This window comes from Phocoena sinus, chromosome 6 (genome assembly GCF_008692025.1).
Source record: "Phocoena sinus isolate mPhoSin1 chromosome 6, mPhoSin1.pri, whole genome shotgun sequence".
Lineage (NCBI taxonomy): Eukaryota > Metazoa > Chordata > Mammalia > Artiodactyla > Phocoenidae > Phocoena > Phocoena sinus.
In genome coordinates this window covers 5,242,614-5,261,370 of record NC_045768.1, presented here as the reverse complement: position 1 = coordinate 5,261,370, position 18,757 = coordinate 5,242,614, and the positions used below count along the sequence as shown (strand labels likewise).

The 18,757-nt window shown below is 40.7% G+C and overlaps 1 protein-coding gene across 6 annotated transcripts in view; it reads left to right on the top strand.

Annotated features, from left to right (window-relative positions):
- The window catches only part of NUP214 (nucleoporin 214), a 100,018-nt gene that overhangs the window by 39,108 nt on the left and 42,153 nt on the right, over window positions 1–18,757 (top strand). For all 6 annotated transcript variants that reach the window (XM_032634502.1, XM_032634504.1, XM_032634499.1 and 3 more), the window contains 5 exons: window positions 579–664; window positions 770–853; window positions 6,648–6,908; window positions 7,659–7,820; window positions 9,964–10,063. In XM_032634502.1, the coding sequence (XP_032490393.1) occupies window positions 579–664; window positions 770–853; window positions 6,648–6,908; window positions 7,659–7,820; window positions 9,964–10,063 (693 nt within the window). The remainder of the gene's footprint in view (window positions 1–578; window positions 665–769; window positions 854–6,647; window positions 6,909–7,658; window positions 7,821–9,963; window positions 10,064–18,757) is intronic.

The window sequence follows — 18,757 nt, the reverse complement described above, 5'->3', positions numbered from 1 at the left end:
CGATTCCTCACCCTCTCTGATCCTTTGTTCCTTTGCCAAAAAGTAGGGCTAACAGTACGTGCCTCATGGCATTACTGGAGAGTTTAAAACTAAGTCTTTAAAGCACCTAGTAGTGTGCCTGATGAAACAGATGCTCAATAGATGGTAACAGATACTATAGTCACAGGATTATTGTTCAATTGAAAACTAACTCTCAGGATTAGGTTGACCAATTTGTCTTGAAGCTCAGATTTATCATTTTGCAAGAGTGTGGAGATTTCACACCCTGCAGTTAGACAGTTTACCCCTGAAGTTACCAAGGTGGTCTTGTGTTTCTGCCTTTAGGCTGAATGTGTAGATTTTAATTGCCCTTCCTGCTGGAGCCCCGTTGGTGGTGTGTTTGCTCTGGGGTTCGGATATAATATTAAGACTGTGATCTCTTTCCTCTTGGATTAATTTCCTTGATTGGTCAGATTTTCCATTTCTGTATTGGGATGCTCTCATATCTTGCCTTTATATTTAGGAGGATAATGTACCACCACCACCACCCCGATTTCTCGGGTCGTAGTTGGTTCATATGTAACACTATCCTATTTCAGTTTTGACAGTGACCTCGAAAGCCTGCGCAATGCTTTGTTGAAAACCACCATAGACTTTCAAACCAAACCCTTGCCCAAAGTCGCAGGTAAATGAGTTCTTCCCGGTCTTTAAACTCTCTTTGTTCTCTTTCATCTACTGACATCTTAAAAACCGAGTCTTATGCATTTATGGGTTCATGAATTTCTTGCAGCTAAACTGTCCCCCGTGAAACAGGCACAGCTGAGAAACTTCTTGGCCAAGAGGAAGACCCCACCGGTGAGATCTACTGCTCCAGGTAGAGGAAACTGGTCCTGAATTTTTAGGATAAACCATATAGTACATGGTGTGGGAGTAGGATGGTGTGTGTGTGTGTGTGTGTGTGTGTGTGTGTGTGTGTGTGTGTGTGTGTTTTCCTTTCGTTCTTGATGGGAGACAGAAAATGTCCCTGTCATCCATTTGAATATTGGGGTAAGAAGCAGCTTATACATGGTCAATGAAGCAGTTCAAGGTAGTTATTCTGGCTTTTACACTGTGTTTTCTGTAGTCCTTAGGTTCTGTGGCAGTGGTTCTCAAGGGTTTTGGGGGAAGCTGAGCTGGCTCCAGGGGTCCTAGCCTCTGCTTTAGCTAGAGAAGCTTTACTTTTCTGATTGGTATGGGGTTTTGAGTAAGGCTGCATTTGAAAAAAGATGTTCTAAGAAAGAAGAAAAAAAAACTACAGATTAGGGAACGATGGCTAAAAACACTTGCTGAAAAGAAGCCATATACCTGATAAAAAATACTTTGTCATGAAATTATCTATATAATTACCTGAATCTGCTTTTAAAGAAATATTTGTTAGATGCAACTTTAGGCATAACCCTGCTTTGCTCTAGTGCCTGTAACTGCTTTTTCCTTTGAAACTATGTTTTGAGTTGAAATTTTTATTTTTTTGGCTGCCTTGGATCTTCGTTGCTGCGCGCGGGCTTTCTCTAGTTGTGGGGAGCAGGGGCTACTCTTCCTTGTGGTGCGCGGGCTTCCCATTGCGGTGGCTTCTCCTGTTGCGGAGCATGGGCTCTAGGCGCGGGCTCGGCACGCGTAGCCAAGCTTTTTGGAAAATCAGGATCCAGTTCAGGATTGTACATTGCATTAAGCCGCTGTCCTCTTTAGTCTCCTTTATTTTTCCTTTTCGATAGTTTTACTACTTAGCTTGCCTCCCCAAACACCGTAATTTGGTTTTGCCTGTTTTTTGGGCTTTGGATACTGTGGAAGTCCATTTATTTACTCTCTGGATGGGTTTCTCTTACTCTACGTGAGGTTTCTAAGAGTCCTCCATGTTGCTGCAGGTAGCTGTTTGTTTTGGCTGCCTCGGTGTATAAATATACTGCGTTTGTTTATCCATTCTCCTTTCGGTGGACATTCACTGTTTGCAGCTTCTCGCTGTAACGTAGTAGAATGTTGCTCTGAACATTCTTGTGCTTGTCCCTTGGGGTACACGTGTATGTCTTTTCTGTGGTCTTGTGGCTCCGAGTGGAATTGTGTCTCGTACCCTGTCCCTGTGCTCAGCTTCAGATTCTGCGTGCAGTTCTCTTGTAGCAAGTCACACTTGGCCATCAGTGTATGAATATTCCAGCTGTTCCACAGCCTTGCCAAGCTTGATATTATCAATCTTTTTCCTTTTAACTCTGCTGGTGTCACCCTTTTATATATTTAATTACCATTTGGGTATCTTCTTTTGTGAAGTGCCTGATTAAATCCTTTGCTCATCTGTCTGTTGGATAATCTGTCTTGCTGATTTGTAAAAGTTTTTATCAGTTCTTGATACCAGCGTTTTGTTGGTCATACCAGTTTGTAGTTATTCACTTTGTTGCTTTTTAGCCTCTTAGTATCTTTTGGCAAAGAGAAGTTCTTAACTTTAAAACAGATTTTTCAGCCTTTTCTTTTATGGTCAGTTCCTGTCGTTCTGTTGAAGAAATCTTTCTCTACCTCTAGGTAACAAGAGTATGTATGCACCTTTATTATTGTCTAGAAATGTTAATGCTTTGCCTTTCAAATTTAGATCTGCTATCTACCTGAGATTGATTTTTTTAAACAACTTTATTGAGGTATGATTTGCGTGTCATAACATTCACCTGTTGTAAGTGTGTAGTTTGACGATTTTTGGTAAATGTACTGAATTGTATAACCATCACCACATTCCAGTTTTAAAACATTTCCATCACTTAAGAAGTTGCCTCATGCTGTTTGTAATCAGTTCCTATTCTGCTCCCAGCAACCACTGATCCGTTTTCTTGCTCTGTGGAACTGCCTTTTTTAGAAACTGCGTATAAATAGAATCATATGTAGTCTTTTGCTTTAGCTTCTTTCCCTTAGTATAACTTTAAGGTTCACCCATGATGTGTATCATGTATTAGTAGTTCATTCCTTTTTATTGCTGAATGGTATTCCATCGTATGGGTAGACCATATTTCGTTTATACTATCTGGAATTGATTTTTGTGTATGGCTCTCATGTCATTTTTTTGTATTTAGATATCTGATTGTCCCAACGCTGTCGAGTGAAGATTCTTCCTCCCCGCTTAGTGGCCGCCTTTGTTGTAAACCGGTTTTCCTTATACTGTAGGTCTGATGGTCTGTACACTGATTAGAAGCCACTGCCACCGCTCTGCCTCAGTTAACTGGTGCTAAAATAAGTCTCAATACTGGTTTTTCCCTAAATCCTAAAGCTATGCTGTTCAATATGGTAGCCTATTCAAAATTGAATGAAAATTAAATAAAGTAAAAAATCCAGTTAATCCCAGCAGCCACATTTCAAGTGCTCACTAGGTACACGTGACTAGTGGTTACCGTAATGGGAAACGCAGACATAGAACATTTCATCATCACAGAAATTTCTACAGTCTCGAGTAGGGGTTGGCAAACTGTTTCTTAAAGAGCTGGATAGTAAATATGTAGTAAACATGTAGTTTCTATGGTACCTAGTGAACTCTGCCCGTGTAATAGGAAAGCAACCACAGACTGTATGTAAACAGATGGGCATGCCTATGCTTCAGTAAAACTTTATTTATAAAAGCAAGCAGCTAGCTCATGGTTGTAGTTTGCTGACCCATGATCTAGAATGTTTTGGCTCTTCTTGGTGCTTTCCGTTTCCATATTAACATTATAATTACCTTGTTAAGTTCTACCACCCTCAGCCCTCAAAGAGTTGAGATTTTGATGGGGATTGTATTGAATCTCTAAATTGACTTAGAAGAATTGACATTTGTACAGTGTTGATCTTTCATTTCCTAGACAGGATGTATGTTTATTCGGGTCTTTAATTTTTCTAAATGTTTTCTGCATGGAGGACGTGCACATCTTTTGTTAGATTTATTCCTAAGTTTGATATTTTTGATGCTTTTATAATGATGGGGGCTTTTTCCTTAAATTTCACTTTATGTTTTATTTTATGTTAGATATAGTATATAGAAATGTACTAGATTTTTGGGTATGTTGACTGAATCTAGCATCTTGGCTAACTCATTTCAAATAATACGTCTGTAGCTATTTCTTGGACTTTCTGTGGAAACAATTACACCTTCCATGGATATGAACACTTTTGTTTCTGCTTTTTATTTAATTTTCTTACCTTGTTTCACTGGCTAGGACCTCCAATGCAAAGTCCAATAAAAGGGGTGAGTAGGCATCCTTGCCTCTATCTCAAAGGGAACAGTTTCTGTAGTTCCTCATAAGATATGAGGTTTGCTGCGTCTACTGACATGATCATGATTTCTGCCCCTTCTCCTTCCTGTTAATGTGGCTTTCTGCCTGTCCTGATCTGAGCTAGCATTTAAGCAGAGTAAGATTCTTTAGGTTTCAGTGGGGCCCCCTTTCTAGTGCCAGGAAGGTAGCTGCAGCCTTGATCACAGCGGGAAGCAGCATGTGTCAGCTGCGGAGGCAGCGTCATTGGGACAGTTGAGCAGACCGGGCTCCTGACCTCTGCAAGCGAGCATGGCCATTGCATTTTTCAATTGATGGGTGTCCCTCCACCCCAATCCAATGAATGGCATCAGAAGGATGAAGGAAGGAAACTGAGAGAACCCCCAGGTGGTATCAGACCTTGGGAGTGAAAGTTATTTCCGTTTTCTATCCAGTTCCTGAAGGTGATGAGTCTGAGTCATCTCTTGTTGCTATTAACTCTCAGGAAGTGGGATTTTAGAGAAATTAGTGAGAGCAGTGTGGCCCTACGAGAGTGTGGGGTTTATATTAGTTTTCTGTGGATGCCGTGTAACAAATTATCACAAATGTAGTGGCCTATAACACCACCTGTTTATGATCTCACAGTTGTGTGTGTCAGAAGTCCAGGCGCAGCGTGGCCCTGCTGGGTCCTCTGCTCGGGGCTCACAGGCTGAAATCAGTGTTGGCTGGTCTGAGCTCTCATCTAAAGGCTCTGGGGAAGATCCCGCTTCTGAGTTGTTGGCAGAATTCGGTTCCTTGCAGCTATAAGGCTGAGGTCCTCGTTTGCTTTGCACGTGCCCCCGACCCCCTTCATCTGCAGTCCAGCAACAGCACATTGAATGCTTCTGTGCCCCCACTTCTGCCACCTCTCTCTGCTTCCTCTTGTGCTTCTTTTCTCTACCTTTAAGGGCTCTTGAGATTTTACACTGGGCCCACCTGGAAAATCCAGGCTGACCTCTCTGTTCTAAGGTCAACTGATCAGTAATCTTAATCGTGTCTGCAAAATCCCTTTGGCCATGTAATATAACCATCTAACAGAACATAACCATGGGCGTGGCACTGGGGGCAAGGGTCGTGGGGTCAAAATTCTACCTAGCACAGGGTATTTTATATATAACAGAGTATTGTTAAGAACATGGTCTTTCGAGTCGGATACACGCCAGGTTTGAATTCCGGCTCTACCACTTACCAACTTTGTGACCTTGGGCAAATTACTGAGCCTTTCTATAACCGTAAAGTCAGATAACAGGAATTTCTAATTTAGATGCTTTGAGCAGTACCTGGTACCAGGTAAGTTCTCAATAAATGTTAACTGCAGTTTTACTGGTGGTGCTGGTGGTTATGGAGGGACTTGCTAAGTGACCCTGCGGCACAGTGACCTGCGTCAGAACACTTCGGTACAGTGCTGTCCCGTAGGACTTGCTGCAGCGGTGACGATGTTCTGCGTCTGTGCTCTCCAGTACAGCAGTTAAGCTGTGGCTGTTGAGCACTTCAGAGGGGGCTGGTGCAACTTAGGATTCCAAATTTTCATGGATTTACTTTGCGTTACTTTGAATCTAAATAGCCACGCATGGCTGGTGCAGCCTAGCAGCAGCGCTAGCACACAGCGTTGGTTTTCACTTGCATTTATTTATGTTCCGGTCCCATGATGACAAATAAAATCTTGCAGAGTGATGTGCCTATAGGGCAAATAAGTCAGTAAATAGTAGCGATACTTTAACGTAACTTGAGGAGGAGAGAGGGCTGCTTTTTGTTTGGTTTTGGTTTTTTTCCAATATACAGACAGTAACATGACTTCTGAAATTCACGGTAGAAAGTAACATGGCGTATTACCCCATAGTTTATGGAAGGAAAAAACAGGGAAGGTGAAAATCAATCGTCGATTTCAGTGATTTTTTTTGTTTTAACCTAATTGATTCAGAAGAATGATTAGATTTATGTGGCGGTGTTTGAGACCCTCAACATTGAGGACATGATGTCTTTTCGAGTTTGCGTTAGGCCTGTTCTCAGAAGTTTATTGTTGGAAAGCAGTGGCAGCACTGCGACTGTTTACTCTGCTCTGGAAGCTTGTCTGTTGCTTTTCTGAGACGGTGTTATTGCCTGTGAACTTCCTGCTTTTACACCAGCATGCATCCCCTCTCTCACCTCACATCATTTTTTTTGTTTAACAGCCAAAATGTTCTTGTCCTACACAGCTCGGTTTTGTAAAGCCCATTTGAGCAAAAAGTATCTTTGTTCGCATTCAGCAGCAGCTGCTTCCACATAAAATAAGTAATAATTAAGTCAATTTATAAATTGGATATTTCTCTAGCGGCAGTGAAAATTACATAGCTTTTGGACTTGAATTGTCTTTTGGACTCGAATTGTCTAAGTTGTGTTTTGTTTTGGGCTTTGTAGCCAGCCTGTCTCGGTCAGCTTTCCTGTCTCAGAGGTATTATGAAGACTTGGATGAAGTCAGCTCAACGTCATCCATTTCCCAGTCTCTGGAAGGTGAAGACACACGGGCATCCTGTAAGGATGACGACGCAGTGGTCCAGGTTCCCCGGCATGCTCCCGTGGTTCGGACGCCTTCCATCCAGCCCAGTCTTTTGCCCCAGGCGACTCCTTTTGCTAAATCTCACCTGATTCATGGTTCACCAGGTGTGATGGGAACTTCAGGTAAGTAAACAATGAGACAGGAAATGATCTTTTTTTCCCTAAGAGATCTCTAACTCCTGTAACTGGGTTTTATATTATCACACCCATAAGTCATGGGTTCCAGCCCATTTCTGTTAATATTCTAGAAATTACAGGGCAGATTCAAGAGGTGTGTTCCCCTTGAAAGTGGTTGGTAGGACCTGAGGAAGAGGATACCCTGCAAGGTTCACAGTTACTGCTTTACTGTGGAGCACAACTTGTGCCTTTCACGTCCCACCTCATTTCAGCTCCTCCGTTGTAGCCGTGTTGTGCCTCAGAGTTCACCAGCCAGAATGCTCATTGTCTGTGTTGGCTCGCTGATGTGACCTGTGTTGTGCTGTCACACCTTATTTCAGAGCATCAGGACTTTGTATTGCAGTGACTTCTAAGAGGACAAAGCCGGGCATGAGGTACCAGAATGGAGAGATTTTATGAGAGGAGAGCAGGACATTGCTCTGTTTTGGCACAAAAGTTATATCTTGCTCAGTGTCAGAGGAAATGATCGTGTGAAGTATTTTCACTAATAGAAGTAGGCAGGCAAATTGCCTGCAGCATCTTTGAAAGGTAAAAGGGCCAGCCTGTCAGGTTGCCAGTACTTTCCTGTGTTAATGCTTAAGGATTTTTAATCGTAGCATTTTCCCTGCAACCACACATGGAGAATTTACCGTTTTAATTTTTGTGTTTTCTTCTTCTCTGACCCACTCTCTCACTTAATTTATCTTTTTTCCTCAGTGTCTGCACCTGCTAGCAAAATTATTCCCCAAGGGGCTGATAGCACAATGCTTGCAACAAAAACCGTGAAGCATGGCGCCCCTGGCCCTTCCCACCCCATCTCTGCTCCCCAGGCGGCCGCTGCAGCAGCCCTGAGACGGCAGATGGCCAGTCAGGCGCCAGGTAAAAACATCTATGCAGGGGCTGATGGTGAGCTGTCTGAGCCCCAGGCCAGGACACAGGTGCCAAGAAATGGCGGGCTCTCTTTGCTGCCCTTCAGAAGAGAAGGCTGATGTGACAGGTCTCTCACCTTTTGGGGGAGAGAGTTCTGTGAAGGCAGAGACTTAGTCGGGAACTTTCCTTTTAAGGGGCAGTATTATCCGCCACATTCAGTCAAGTGGGAGATCAGTGGGGTTTTTTGATGGAGTTGTTGATCCCTACTTTTGAATAATGTCTGCTTTAGGCCCAAAATTAATCTTCGCAGTTAGATCACCTAATAACATTAGAGTTGTCTGATGGTATCTGAAGGATCCCAGCCACCCTCTGAGGTGGGTATAAGTATGCCCATTTTGCTTTTGAGTAATGTAAGGTTTGGAGAGGTGAAGGTCACCTGACCAATACGTAACAAAACCCAGACTCCCAACCCTGTGTTCTTTGTATTGTAGTACAGCTTTTTCTTAAGACTGCAAATTTAAGATGGAAACTTGACAGATGAAAACTCTAAGAAGCTAATCAGCTTTTGCATTTTGTCAGTGGTTTGTGGCTATCCGTAATTTTCTGCATTAAGATTTATAGGTAGTTCGCCTCGGGACCTCAGTTATCACTAGCTATCAATCTTTACAAGCCAGTGGTTCTCAGCCAGAGGCTATTTTGCCCCACCCATCTCCCCTCCAACAGTTGGCAGTGTTGCTGCCATTTAGTGGAAGGCTGCAAAAAAAATCCTGAATGCACAAGACAGCCCCACAGCAGAGGATTATCCAGCCCCAAAATGTCAATAGTGCCAAGGTTGAGAAACTCGGCTATAAATCAAATATTTTTGTTTTAGCTGAATAAAATTATTTTTTAGTTCTGTAACTGCTTAGAACACATACCAGTTTAGACTAAAATTTTAAAAGACTAAAAAAAGTGATGGTTTTATTTAGACAAAAAAGAATTGCCATTATATAATAATAAAAGATTTCTAAGAAAAGTTCAAATATTAAAACCCTTATTAAGCCATCTAAAATAGAAATGAAAGAGCAGAAACCGGAGAACTTTTTAAGGCACTTTTGAGCCGTCTGAAAAAATAAGAAACCTTTGATGTTTTAAATATTTGTTGGACCAAGCAGAATCTACCATTGTGCTGAACAGGCCCCAAATCAAGCTGATTGAGTTGGTTATTTATAAACTTAAATCTGTCAGGATTTAGGATTATTCCACTCTCAGCAGGAGGTGGTGTGATGTCTGTTATCATTTTGGAAGCAAATATGTCTAAGGCGTAGGCACCTCTGAATGTGAAGGATGAAATACATGCAGTCATGGGCAGGATGTCCCCGGTTACCTCTCTGAACGAGGGAGTGAAGTGAGCTGCCGTGGACCCACCGTCCTACCTGGGCTACAGCTTTCAACTTTGCCCAGAGTATAGTTGGAAGAGATCTAAGAGCTTTGCTTAGACCTTCTTAATAGTTAATTACGAAATATCATTGTCTTGGGCCACAGCTTTAAATTGTAAGACACAAAAAAGGAGATATGAAAGCTGACAAGCCTAAGATAGGTAAGTAGGTGTCAAGTCAATCCCTGTTGCCATTCCGTAATTCAGGCCTCTTGGCCTCACTTTTCACATGTTATTCATCGTGTCTGTCTCACTAAGGCATGAGCTTCTTTGGACAGGGAACTATGTTTTAGACATTTTTTTGTATTCCCAGCACCCGAGCCTGACAATAATAAGCTCATGCGAAAGAACGGTTGGATGAATGAATGCATGATGGACGGCAGAAGCCCTTAGTCCGAGCACTGCTAATCCTCTAGCTCCTTCTGCCCTTCTCCAGAGCGAGCCAGCAGTATGGCAGGTATCTCGGCTCTGCTGTATAAAAGCTGGCTAGGGAATTCCTTTTTTCTAAACTAGTACATTTGATTAAGTTGCATAAAGCTTCGCCAAGTAATCGTTATGAGTGGAGTAGGCCATGTGCTCCACTGAGCACAGAATTTAGGCAGAACAGCCTAAATTTCCTTTACATAGTAAGTTGGCTTTCTGCTTGAGCTTGTGTCCTAGTGATTCATTATACCTGGCTAGAATTTTTGATCCTTTACTGCAATTAATGTGCCTTTCTCTTCTCTATTTAAATAGCTGTCAGTGCTTTGACCGAATCAACTTTGAAGAATGTCCCTCAAGTGGTAAATGTGCAGGAGTTGAAGAGTAATCCTACAGCCCCCTCTGCAGCGATGGGGTAAGTTACTACTTTTCCGTGTTTAAGCCCGTGAATTATTCTGCAGTAGTGGTGAACTGCCTGCAGGGAGCAGCATTGCCACTGTCAGAGTGTCACTGTTTCTCCTGCAGAACTTTAGGTTATAAGAGGGGTGGAGTGGACAGCTAATCTTGGGTACACAGTAGGGTTTTCAGGAGATTGTCCTCTTCAACTGGCAGTAACAGTTGCCTCATAAACCTTCGAAGTCTTGGTGATATATACTCAGTATGCTGTTTGTCATGTGTAAGTCTACATATGATACACATTACAGTTATTAAGTCAGGTAAGGTGTAGGGTTTGAGTTTTGATCTTTTTTGTTTTTTAATACTCCTGGGGCTCCTGAGTTGGCAGTTCGACTCTAATGCAGACTGTTGATTCTGAAAACCCAGTGATGATCTTGAGATTGACGGTCTCTCCTCCCTTCCTTCCTGTCTCCAGGCATTCCTGTTCTTTCAAGTTTCTCATACCTTTTGTATGAAAAAACAATCTTTTAAAAGGCACCGGCTCTGTTTGGAGACTTCTAGCTTGACTTCATGCCATATCTGAGGGCCGGATCGTCGGTGCCAGAGCTGACTTTTCTTAGGCCTGAATCTGTGTTTAGAATTCAAGGCATTGACTCCGTGTCACTGTTCTGGGCAGCACGGTTCATAGAATATGCTTGTGCCCTGTTGCTCTGTGTATTTGCAGCCAGGAGCTCTTGAGTGTGGCTGAAGAAGGAAGAGTTGAGGGCCGTTCCCTCAGTCTGAATGTAGGGATCGTGAGAACCAGTGTCATTCAGGCATTTAGAGTCTGGTGCCCATTACTAGTCCAGCGGTGAGATGAACAGCCACAGACCCTGTGTTTTTTCCAGTTTACATTAGCTCTCTCCTACTCCCCCTGCCCCCAGGTCTGCTCACGGTTCTGTTTTGGCTTTATCGAGTGGCCCTGCTGCACTAGTCCACTGGCCTCTTTTTTCCACATTGGTCCATTTATCAACACTGCCAGGAATTTCTTAGTTATCTCAGGGCCATACTAACAGCCAAAAACAAGCCTTCTCGCTTTCCTATCTTGTAGTGACCTTGAAGCTTTGGTATGCTGTTTAGACCAAGATGGCATTTGTGGTCGTTGTGAACTTCTCAAGGGAAAGAACTATGCATTAGAGTTTGGGAATTATAGCCAGATTCCTAGTGTAGTGTAGGCAAAGAAAAGCCACTGCAAGGCAGAATATTACATAAGACAGGAAAATCCAGCTTAATGGTGAAAGAAATATGGTCTGGTATTTCTGAGATATTTTAGCTGTTAACCATGTATGAGAAGCACCTATTGGTGATTTCCTTTATCTTATCTCAGGCTTTGTTTCCCTCCAGGGTTCATCTGAGCTAATCATTGATAAGGGCTTTGTTAAAGGAGCAATGCTGAGTTTGCCCTTTTTTCTGACTTAAGAAAAATAGACACAAAACTTAAAAAGGAATCAAAGAAAATCTCTTCCTCTCCCACAGAATTTGGACTCTGGTGCAGTTATTTAACTTGTAAGCCCAGAGTGGTGCCTGGAATGCAGTTCCTTTTTAATAACCACTTGTTGAATAATAGGTGAATCTAAGCATAATTGACAAGTGGAAATTGGTATTTACCACCTCCCCCAATAAGAAAGCTTGAGAGGGAATTACATTCATTATAAAATTACTTTCAGATTCTCTTAAGCAGTAGTTTGGTAAGTGTATTTTAAATATTTAATTTTGCATTTAACTTTTTCTGAGTAATATCTTAAAGAGATTTATTATAAGATGAGCTTACACATTTCTTGCAAATCAAAACTACAGTGAGGTATCACCCCACACGGTCAGAAGGGCCATCATCAAAAAATCTACAGGGCTTCCCTGGTGGCGCAGTGGTTGAGAATCTGCCTGCCGATGCAGGGGACACGGGTTCGTGCCCCGGTCTGGGAAGATCCCACATGCCACAGAGCGGCTAGGCCCGTGAGCCATGGCCGCTGAGCCTGTGCATCCGGAGCCTGTGCTCTGCAACGGGAGAGGCCACAACAGGGAGAGGCCCACATACCGCAAAAAAAAAAAAAAAAAAAAAAAAAAAAAATCTACAAACAATAAATGCTGGAGAGGGTGTGCAGAAAAGGAAACTGTCCTACACTGTGGGTGGGAATGTAAATTGGTTAGTCACTATGCAGAACAGTATGGAGGCTCCTTAAAAAACTAAAAACAGAACTACCATGTGACCCAGCAATCCCACTACTGGGCATATACCCGGAGAAAACCGTAATTCAAAAAGATACATGCATCCCAGTGTTCACTGAAGCACTGTCTACAATAGCCAAGACACGGAAGCAACCTAAATGTCCATCGACAGAGGAATGGATAAAGCAGATGTGGTACATGTATACAATGGGATATTACTCAGCCATAAAAAAGAACAAAATAATGCCATTTGCAGCAACGTGGGTGGACCTAGAGATTGTCATACTGAGTGAAGTAAGTCAGACACAGAAAGGCAAATATCATATGATATCACTTATATGTGGACTTTTAAAAAAAAGCGTACAAATGAACTTAACAAGACAGAAGTAGAGTCATGGAGGTAGAAAACAAACTTATGGTTACGAGGGGATAAGGGGGGGAGTGATAAATTGGGAGACTAGGACTAACATATACACACTACTATGTATAAAATAGATAACTAAATAAGAACCTGCTGTGTAGCACAGGGAACTCTACTCAATACTCTGTAATGACCTATATGGGAAAAGAATCTAATAAAAAAGAGGAGTGGATATATGTGTATGTATAACCGATTCACTTTGCTCTACACCTGAAACTAACACAGCATTGTAAATCAACTGTACTCCAATAAAAATTTTAAAACAAAAGCAAACAAACAAAAAAGATGAGCTTATACATTTCTGCCGTTGGTATGTCTTATGTTCATTGGCCTCATCCCTTATATTCACCTCCTGTTTTCAGGAAGAGGGTTTATATGGAGCAAACCCATGGCTATCTAGACTCCTCTCTAGTGCTCAGTCACTTGATTCAGCAGGTTCCTAAGGGGTGTCTGCCATGAGCATGATAACACCCTGGGTATTTGGGATCCAGTCATGAGTAAGACATACCAGGTCCCCGCTTTCCCGGCACTTAGATCTTAACAAGACAGCCACTAAACGACCCATTACATCGACAGTTCTCTAACTGCAGTGTAATGAGTTGGATGAAGGAGACGTACAAGGTGCTAAGAAGGCACACAGTGAGGCCATCTGGTTGAATCTGGGGCTGATGAGGAGGTTGGGAAGGAAAAGGTGTTTTAGCTGAAAGTTGAGCAGTGACCAGAAGCTGCCAGGCAGAGTAGAGAGAAGATTGTTATAAACAGAGGGTGCAGGATGTGTAAAAGCCCAGACCTGGGAAAGGACAGAGCATGTTTGAGGTGAAGGTAAAAGAAGGCCAGTATGTCTAGAGACCTGGCAGGAAATGGAGGATGAGGAAAGCAGGGCCGAATGAGGTTAGAAATACGGTGGGATTTTTGGTTGGTTGGGTTTTTTTCCAAAGCACACCGGATAGATCATTACTTCCAGGAATTTTGGCATTCGTTTATTCATTCTTTCTACAAATACTTTATGAGCATTTCCTGTATGCCACACACTGTTCTAGGTGCCAGGGATAAAGCAGTTAACAAAACAAAAAACCCCAAAGCCTGCCCTTGTCACAGAGAGACAGATGGTACGTAAAATATATAGTATTTTAGGTGGTGATAGGTATGATGGAGAAAATTAAAGCAGAGAAGGGGTTTAGGGACTGTTGTCTGGACATGGGTTGCAATTTTAAATAGGAACAAGGAAGGCGCTATTCATACATGGCCAGTGACTAAAATATCTCAGAAATATCAGACCAGATTTCTTTCACCATTAAGCTGGATTCTCCCGCCTTATGTAATATTTTGCCTTGCAGTGTCTTTTGACACATAACATTTGAATAAAGACCAAAGACAAGAGAGCAGGTCGCATGAATATCCTAAGGAAGAAAGCCCCAAGCACCAGGCCTGTAGTGAGAGCGTGTCTGGCAGGTTCAGGAAGGAGCCAGACAGTCACTGGTGGCTGGAGGGAGAGGGATAGCAGGGCTGGGGCCCGGGATACAGGTCTTGTAACATCTAGTAAGCCTCAGTCAGGACCTGGCTGACCAATGGATGTTGAGCAAACTGATCGGATTTATGTTTCCTTTATTAAAAGCAATTTTAGCAATTTTTTAAAATATTGGGGCGTGGGCTTCCCTGGTGGCGCAGTGGTTGAGAGTCCGCCTGCCGATGCAGGGGACCACGGGTTTGTGCCCCGGTCCGGGAAGATCCCACATGCCGCGGAACGGCTGGGCCCGTGAGCCATGGCCGCTGAGCCTGCGTGTCCAAAGCCTGTGCTCTGCAACGGGAGAGGCCACAACAGTGAGAGGCCTGCGTACCGCAAAAATAAAAAAAAATTGGGGCGTAATTAACACACAGTAAAATTCACCTTTTTTTAGTGTGAAATTCCATGAGCTTTGATAAGTGCAGATAGTTCTCTTGACCTATGGTTTTAGCAGGAGGCTTCTGGTTCTTATATTGAGAATAGATGAAAAGGGCTGGAGTGAGGAATGGTAGAAACAGGGAGAACAGTTAGGAAGCTTTTTTTTTTTTAATTGTAAAATATATGTATAACAAAATTTATTAATTTAACCATTTTTAAGTGTACAGTGACATTAAGTACATTTACAGTGTTGTGTAACCTTCACCACTATCTGTTTCCAGAACTTTTTCATTATCTCATACAGAAACTGTAGCCATTAAATAGTAACTCTTTACTCCCCCTTCCCTCTAGTGTCTGGTAGCCTTTATTCTACGTTCTGTCTCTAAGAATTTGTCTGTTCTACGTACATCATATAAGTAGAATCATACAGTATTTGTCCTTTTGCGTCTGGCTTATTTCGCTCGAATTTTCGAGATTTATCCATGTTGTAGCGTATGTCAGAATTTCATTCCTTTTATGGCTGAATAATATTCCATTGTATGCATATGTCCTGTTTTACTTATCCATTCATCTGTAAGTTGACACTTGGGTGTTTCGCTTCTTCTTGTACAAGTATCTGTTGGAGCCCTTGCTTTCAGTTATTTGGGGTAATGTTTTAGGAGTGGAATTGCTAGATCATATGGTAATTCTGCATTTAGCTTTTTGAGCTAAACGTAGTTCAAACTGTTTTCCAAAGCAGCTGCACCATTTTACATTCCCATTAGCAATGTATGAGGTTCCAATTTCTCCACACCCTCACTAATATTTGTTATTGTCCATCTTTTTGATTATAGCTCTCCTAATGGGTGGTATCTCCTTGTGGTTTTGATATGCATTTCCCTTATGACTAATGAATGATAATTGGGAGTCTATTCATGTGCTTATTGGCCATTTGTATCTTCTTTAGAGACATGTCTATTTAGATCCTTTGCCTGTTTTTTAATTGGGTTATTTATCTTAATTGTTGAGGTGTCATATTCTTTGTGTAATCTAGATTCAAGTCCCTTATCAGATACATGATTTGTGAATATGTTTTCCCATTCTTTGCATAGTTTTCACTCTCTTGATAGTGTCCTTTAGAACAACAAAATTTTTAATTTTGATGAAATTCAGTTTATTTATTTCTTTTGTTGCTTGTGCTATAGGTGTCTTACATATAGGTATGTGTTTAAGAAACCATTGCTTAATCCAAGATCATAAAGATTTACTCCTGTGTTTTCTTCTAAGTTTTATTGTTTGAGCTCTCACATTTAGGTCTTTGATCTGTTTTGAGTTAATTTTTGTAAATAGTGTGACTTTGTGGTCCAACATCTTTCTTTTACATGTGGGTATTCAGTTGTCCCAGCACCATTTGCAGAAAAGACTCTTTTCTTTTCCCTCTTTGAATTGTCTTGGTGCCCTTGTCAGATTGATCAGTTTTCTTTTTTTTTTTTTTTTTTTTTTTTTTGCGGTATGCGGGCCTCTCACTGCTGTGGCCTCTCCCACCGCGGAGCACAGGCTCCGGATGCACAGGCCCAGCCGCTCTGCAGCATGTGGGATCCTCCTGGACCGGGGCACGAACCCGTGTCCCCTGCGTCAGCAGGCAGACTCTCAACCACTGCGCCACCAGGGAAGCCCAATTGATCGGTTTTCTAATGTTAAACCAATTGTTGGTAATGATGTATTGTCCTTTTTTTTAATACATGGTTGGATTCAATTTGCTAAAATTTTGTTAAGAATTTTTTCATGTCTTAATGAGCGATATTGGTCTGTAGATTTCGGTTTTTTGTAATATCTTTGTTTCATTCTGTTATCAGAGTAGTGCTGGCCTTACAAAATGAGTTGGGGAGTGTTCCTTCCTTTTCAGTTTCGTGGAAGAGTTTATGTAGATTTGTTATTATTTCATCCTTAAGTGTTTGGTAGAATTCACCACTGAAGTCATTTTGGCTTGGAAATTTCGGTTTCTTTAGTAGATATAGGACTATTCAGCTTATCCACTTCTTGAGTGAACTTTGGTAGTTTGTGTCTTCCAAGAAATTTGTTCATTTCATTTGAGTTGTCAAATTTATTGGCATGACGTTTTTTGTAATAGTCACTGATTATCATCCTTTTAATGTGGATAGAATTCATGATTTCAGTTCCCTCTTTCCTGTTAGTGGTAATTTGTGTCTTTTTTTACCTCATCAGTCTAGCTAGAGGTTTATCAATTTTATTCATCTCAAAGAAACCAGCTTTTGGTTTCATTGATTTTTTTTTTCCTATTACTTTTTTACTTGGTCTTTATTATTTCATTTTCCTCTTACTTTGGGTTTTATTTACTCTTTTTTCTAGTTTCTTAAGGTAGAAGCTAATGTCATTGATTTGAGACTGTTCTTTTCTAATACAGGCATTTTAGTGCTATAAATTTCCCTCTAAGAATTGCTTTGGCTACATCCCACAGATTTTGTATATGTTATTTTTCGTTTTCATTCAGTTCAAAATACTTTTTTTTTATATACTTATGGATTATTTTAAAGTGTGTTATTTAGTTTCTAAATAACTGGACATTTTCTAAATATCTTTTTGTTATTGATTTTCAATTTAATTATTGTGGTCAGAGAACATGCTTTGTATGACTTGAATTCTTTAGATTTATTCAGACTTCTTCTATGGCCCATAACTGGGATCAGCAAGGGTTTTTTTTAAGGGCCATATAGTAAATATTTTAAGTTTGTGGGACATATAGTCTCTGTCTCAACTCTGCCATTGCAGCCTGAACACAGCTGTAGACAAACTGTAAATGAATGGGCATGGGCTTTGTTACAGTAAAACTTTATTTACAAAAACAGGCAGCTGGTCTTTGGTCTGTAGTTTGCCAGTCCCTGACCTAGAATATCAATCATCTTGGTAAATGTTCTGTGTGCACTTGAAGAGAACATGTATTCTACTCTTGTTGGTTGGAGTGTTCCATAAATGTCAAGTAAGTTAAGGTGGTTGATAGTGATAATTTTCTGTCTGCTTGTTCCATCAATTAATGAGAATGGTGTTGGTATTTTCAACTATAGTTGTGGATTTATTTTCCTTACAGTTCTATCAGTTTTTGCTTCATGTTGAAGTTCTGTTATTAGTTACATAAATGTTTAGGATTGTTACATACTCTTGATGAAATGACCCAGTTTGTTATTACAAAATAACTCTCTTTCTCCCTTGTAAGATTAACTGCTCTGAAATCTACTTTCTCCTATGTTAATGTAGCCAGTCCAGCTTTCTTTGTTTAGTGCTAGTGTGGTATAGCTTTTTTATCCTTCCTTCTATTTTAGACCTATCTTGTGTCTTTATATTTAAAATGGGTTTCTTGTAGACAGCATGTCGTTGGATCTTTTTTTTTTATCCAATCTGACAGTCTGTGACTTTTAATTGGAGTACTTAGGTCATTTACATTTAATGTGATTATTAACATGTTTGGGTTTTAATCTGTTATATTGCTATTTGTTTTCTGTCTGTCCCATTTGTTCTGTGTTCCATTTTCCTCTTTTTCTGCCTTCTTTTGGATTGAGTGATATTTTTATGATTCTCTTATCTTTTTCGTTGGCTTATTAGCTATACCTCTGTGTGTTATTTAAGTAGTTGCATTAGGGTTTATAGTACACATCTTTAACTTATCACAGTCTATCTTCAAGTGTGATTATACTGTTAAAATATAGTGAAAGAATCTATAACAGTATTCTTCTGTTTCTCCCCTCCCCACCTTTGTGCTATTATTGTATATTTTCCTTCTACCTATGTTATAAATACCATGATATGTTGTTATAAATAGTTGATTATCTTTTAAACAGAACTAAATTAGAAGAAAAATATCTTTTCTTTTCCCATATAGTTATCATTTCCGGTGTTCTTCATTGCTTTGTTCAGTCCCAGGTTTCCATCCGGTATGATTTTCCTTCTGCTCAAGGACTTCTTTAACATTTCTTCAGGTTTAGATCTGAATTCTTCCATCTTTTGTGTGTATTCCAGAGTCTTTATTTCATCTTTATTTTTGAAAGATATTTTTCCTAAGTAAGGAATTTTAGGTTGACAGTTTTTTCCTTCACTCACTTAAAGATGTTGCCCCACTTTAAAAATAATAACTACAGTAATTACCATAACCTTAAAAAAAACTTTCATTCTTTTATTTTTCTTACTACAAATGTTCATTGTAGATAGTATGA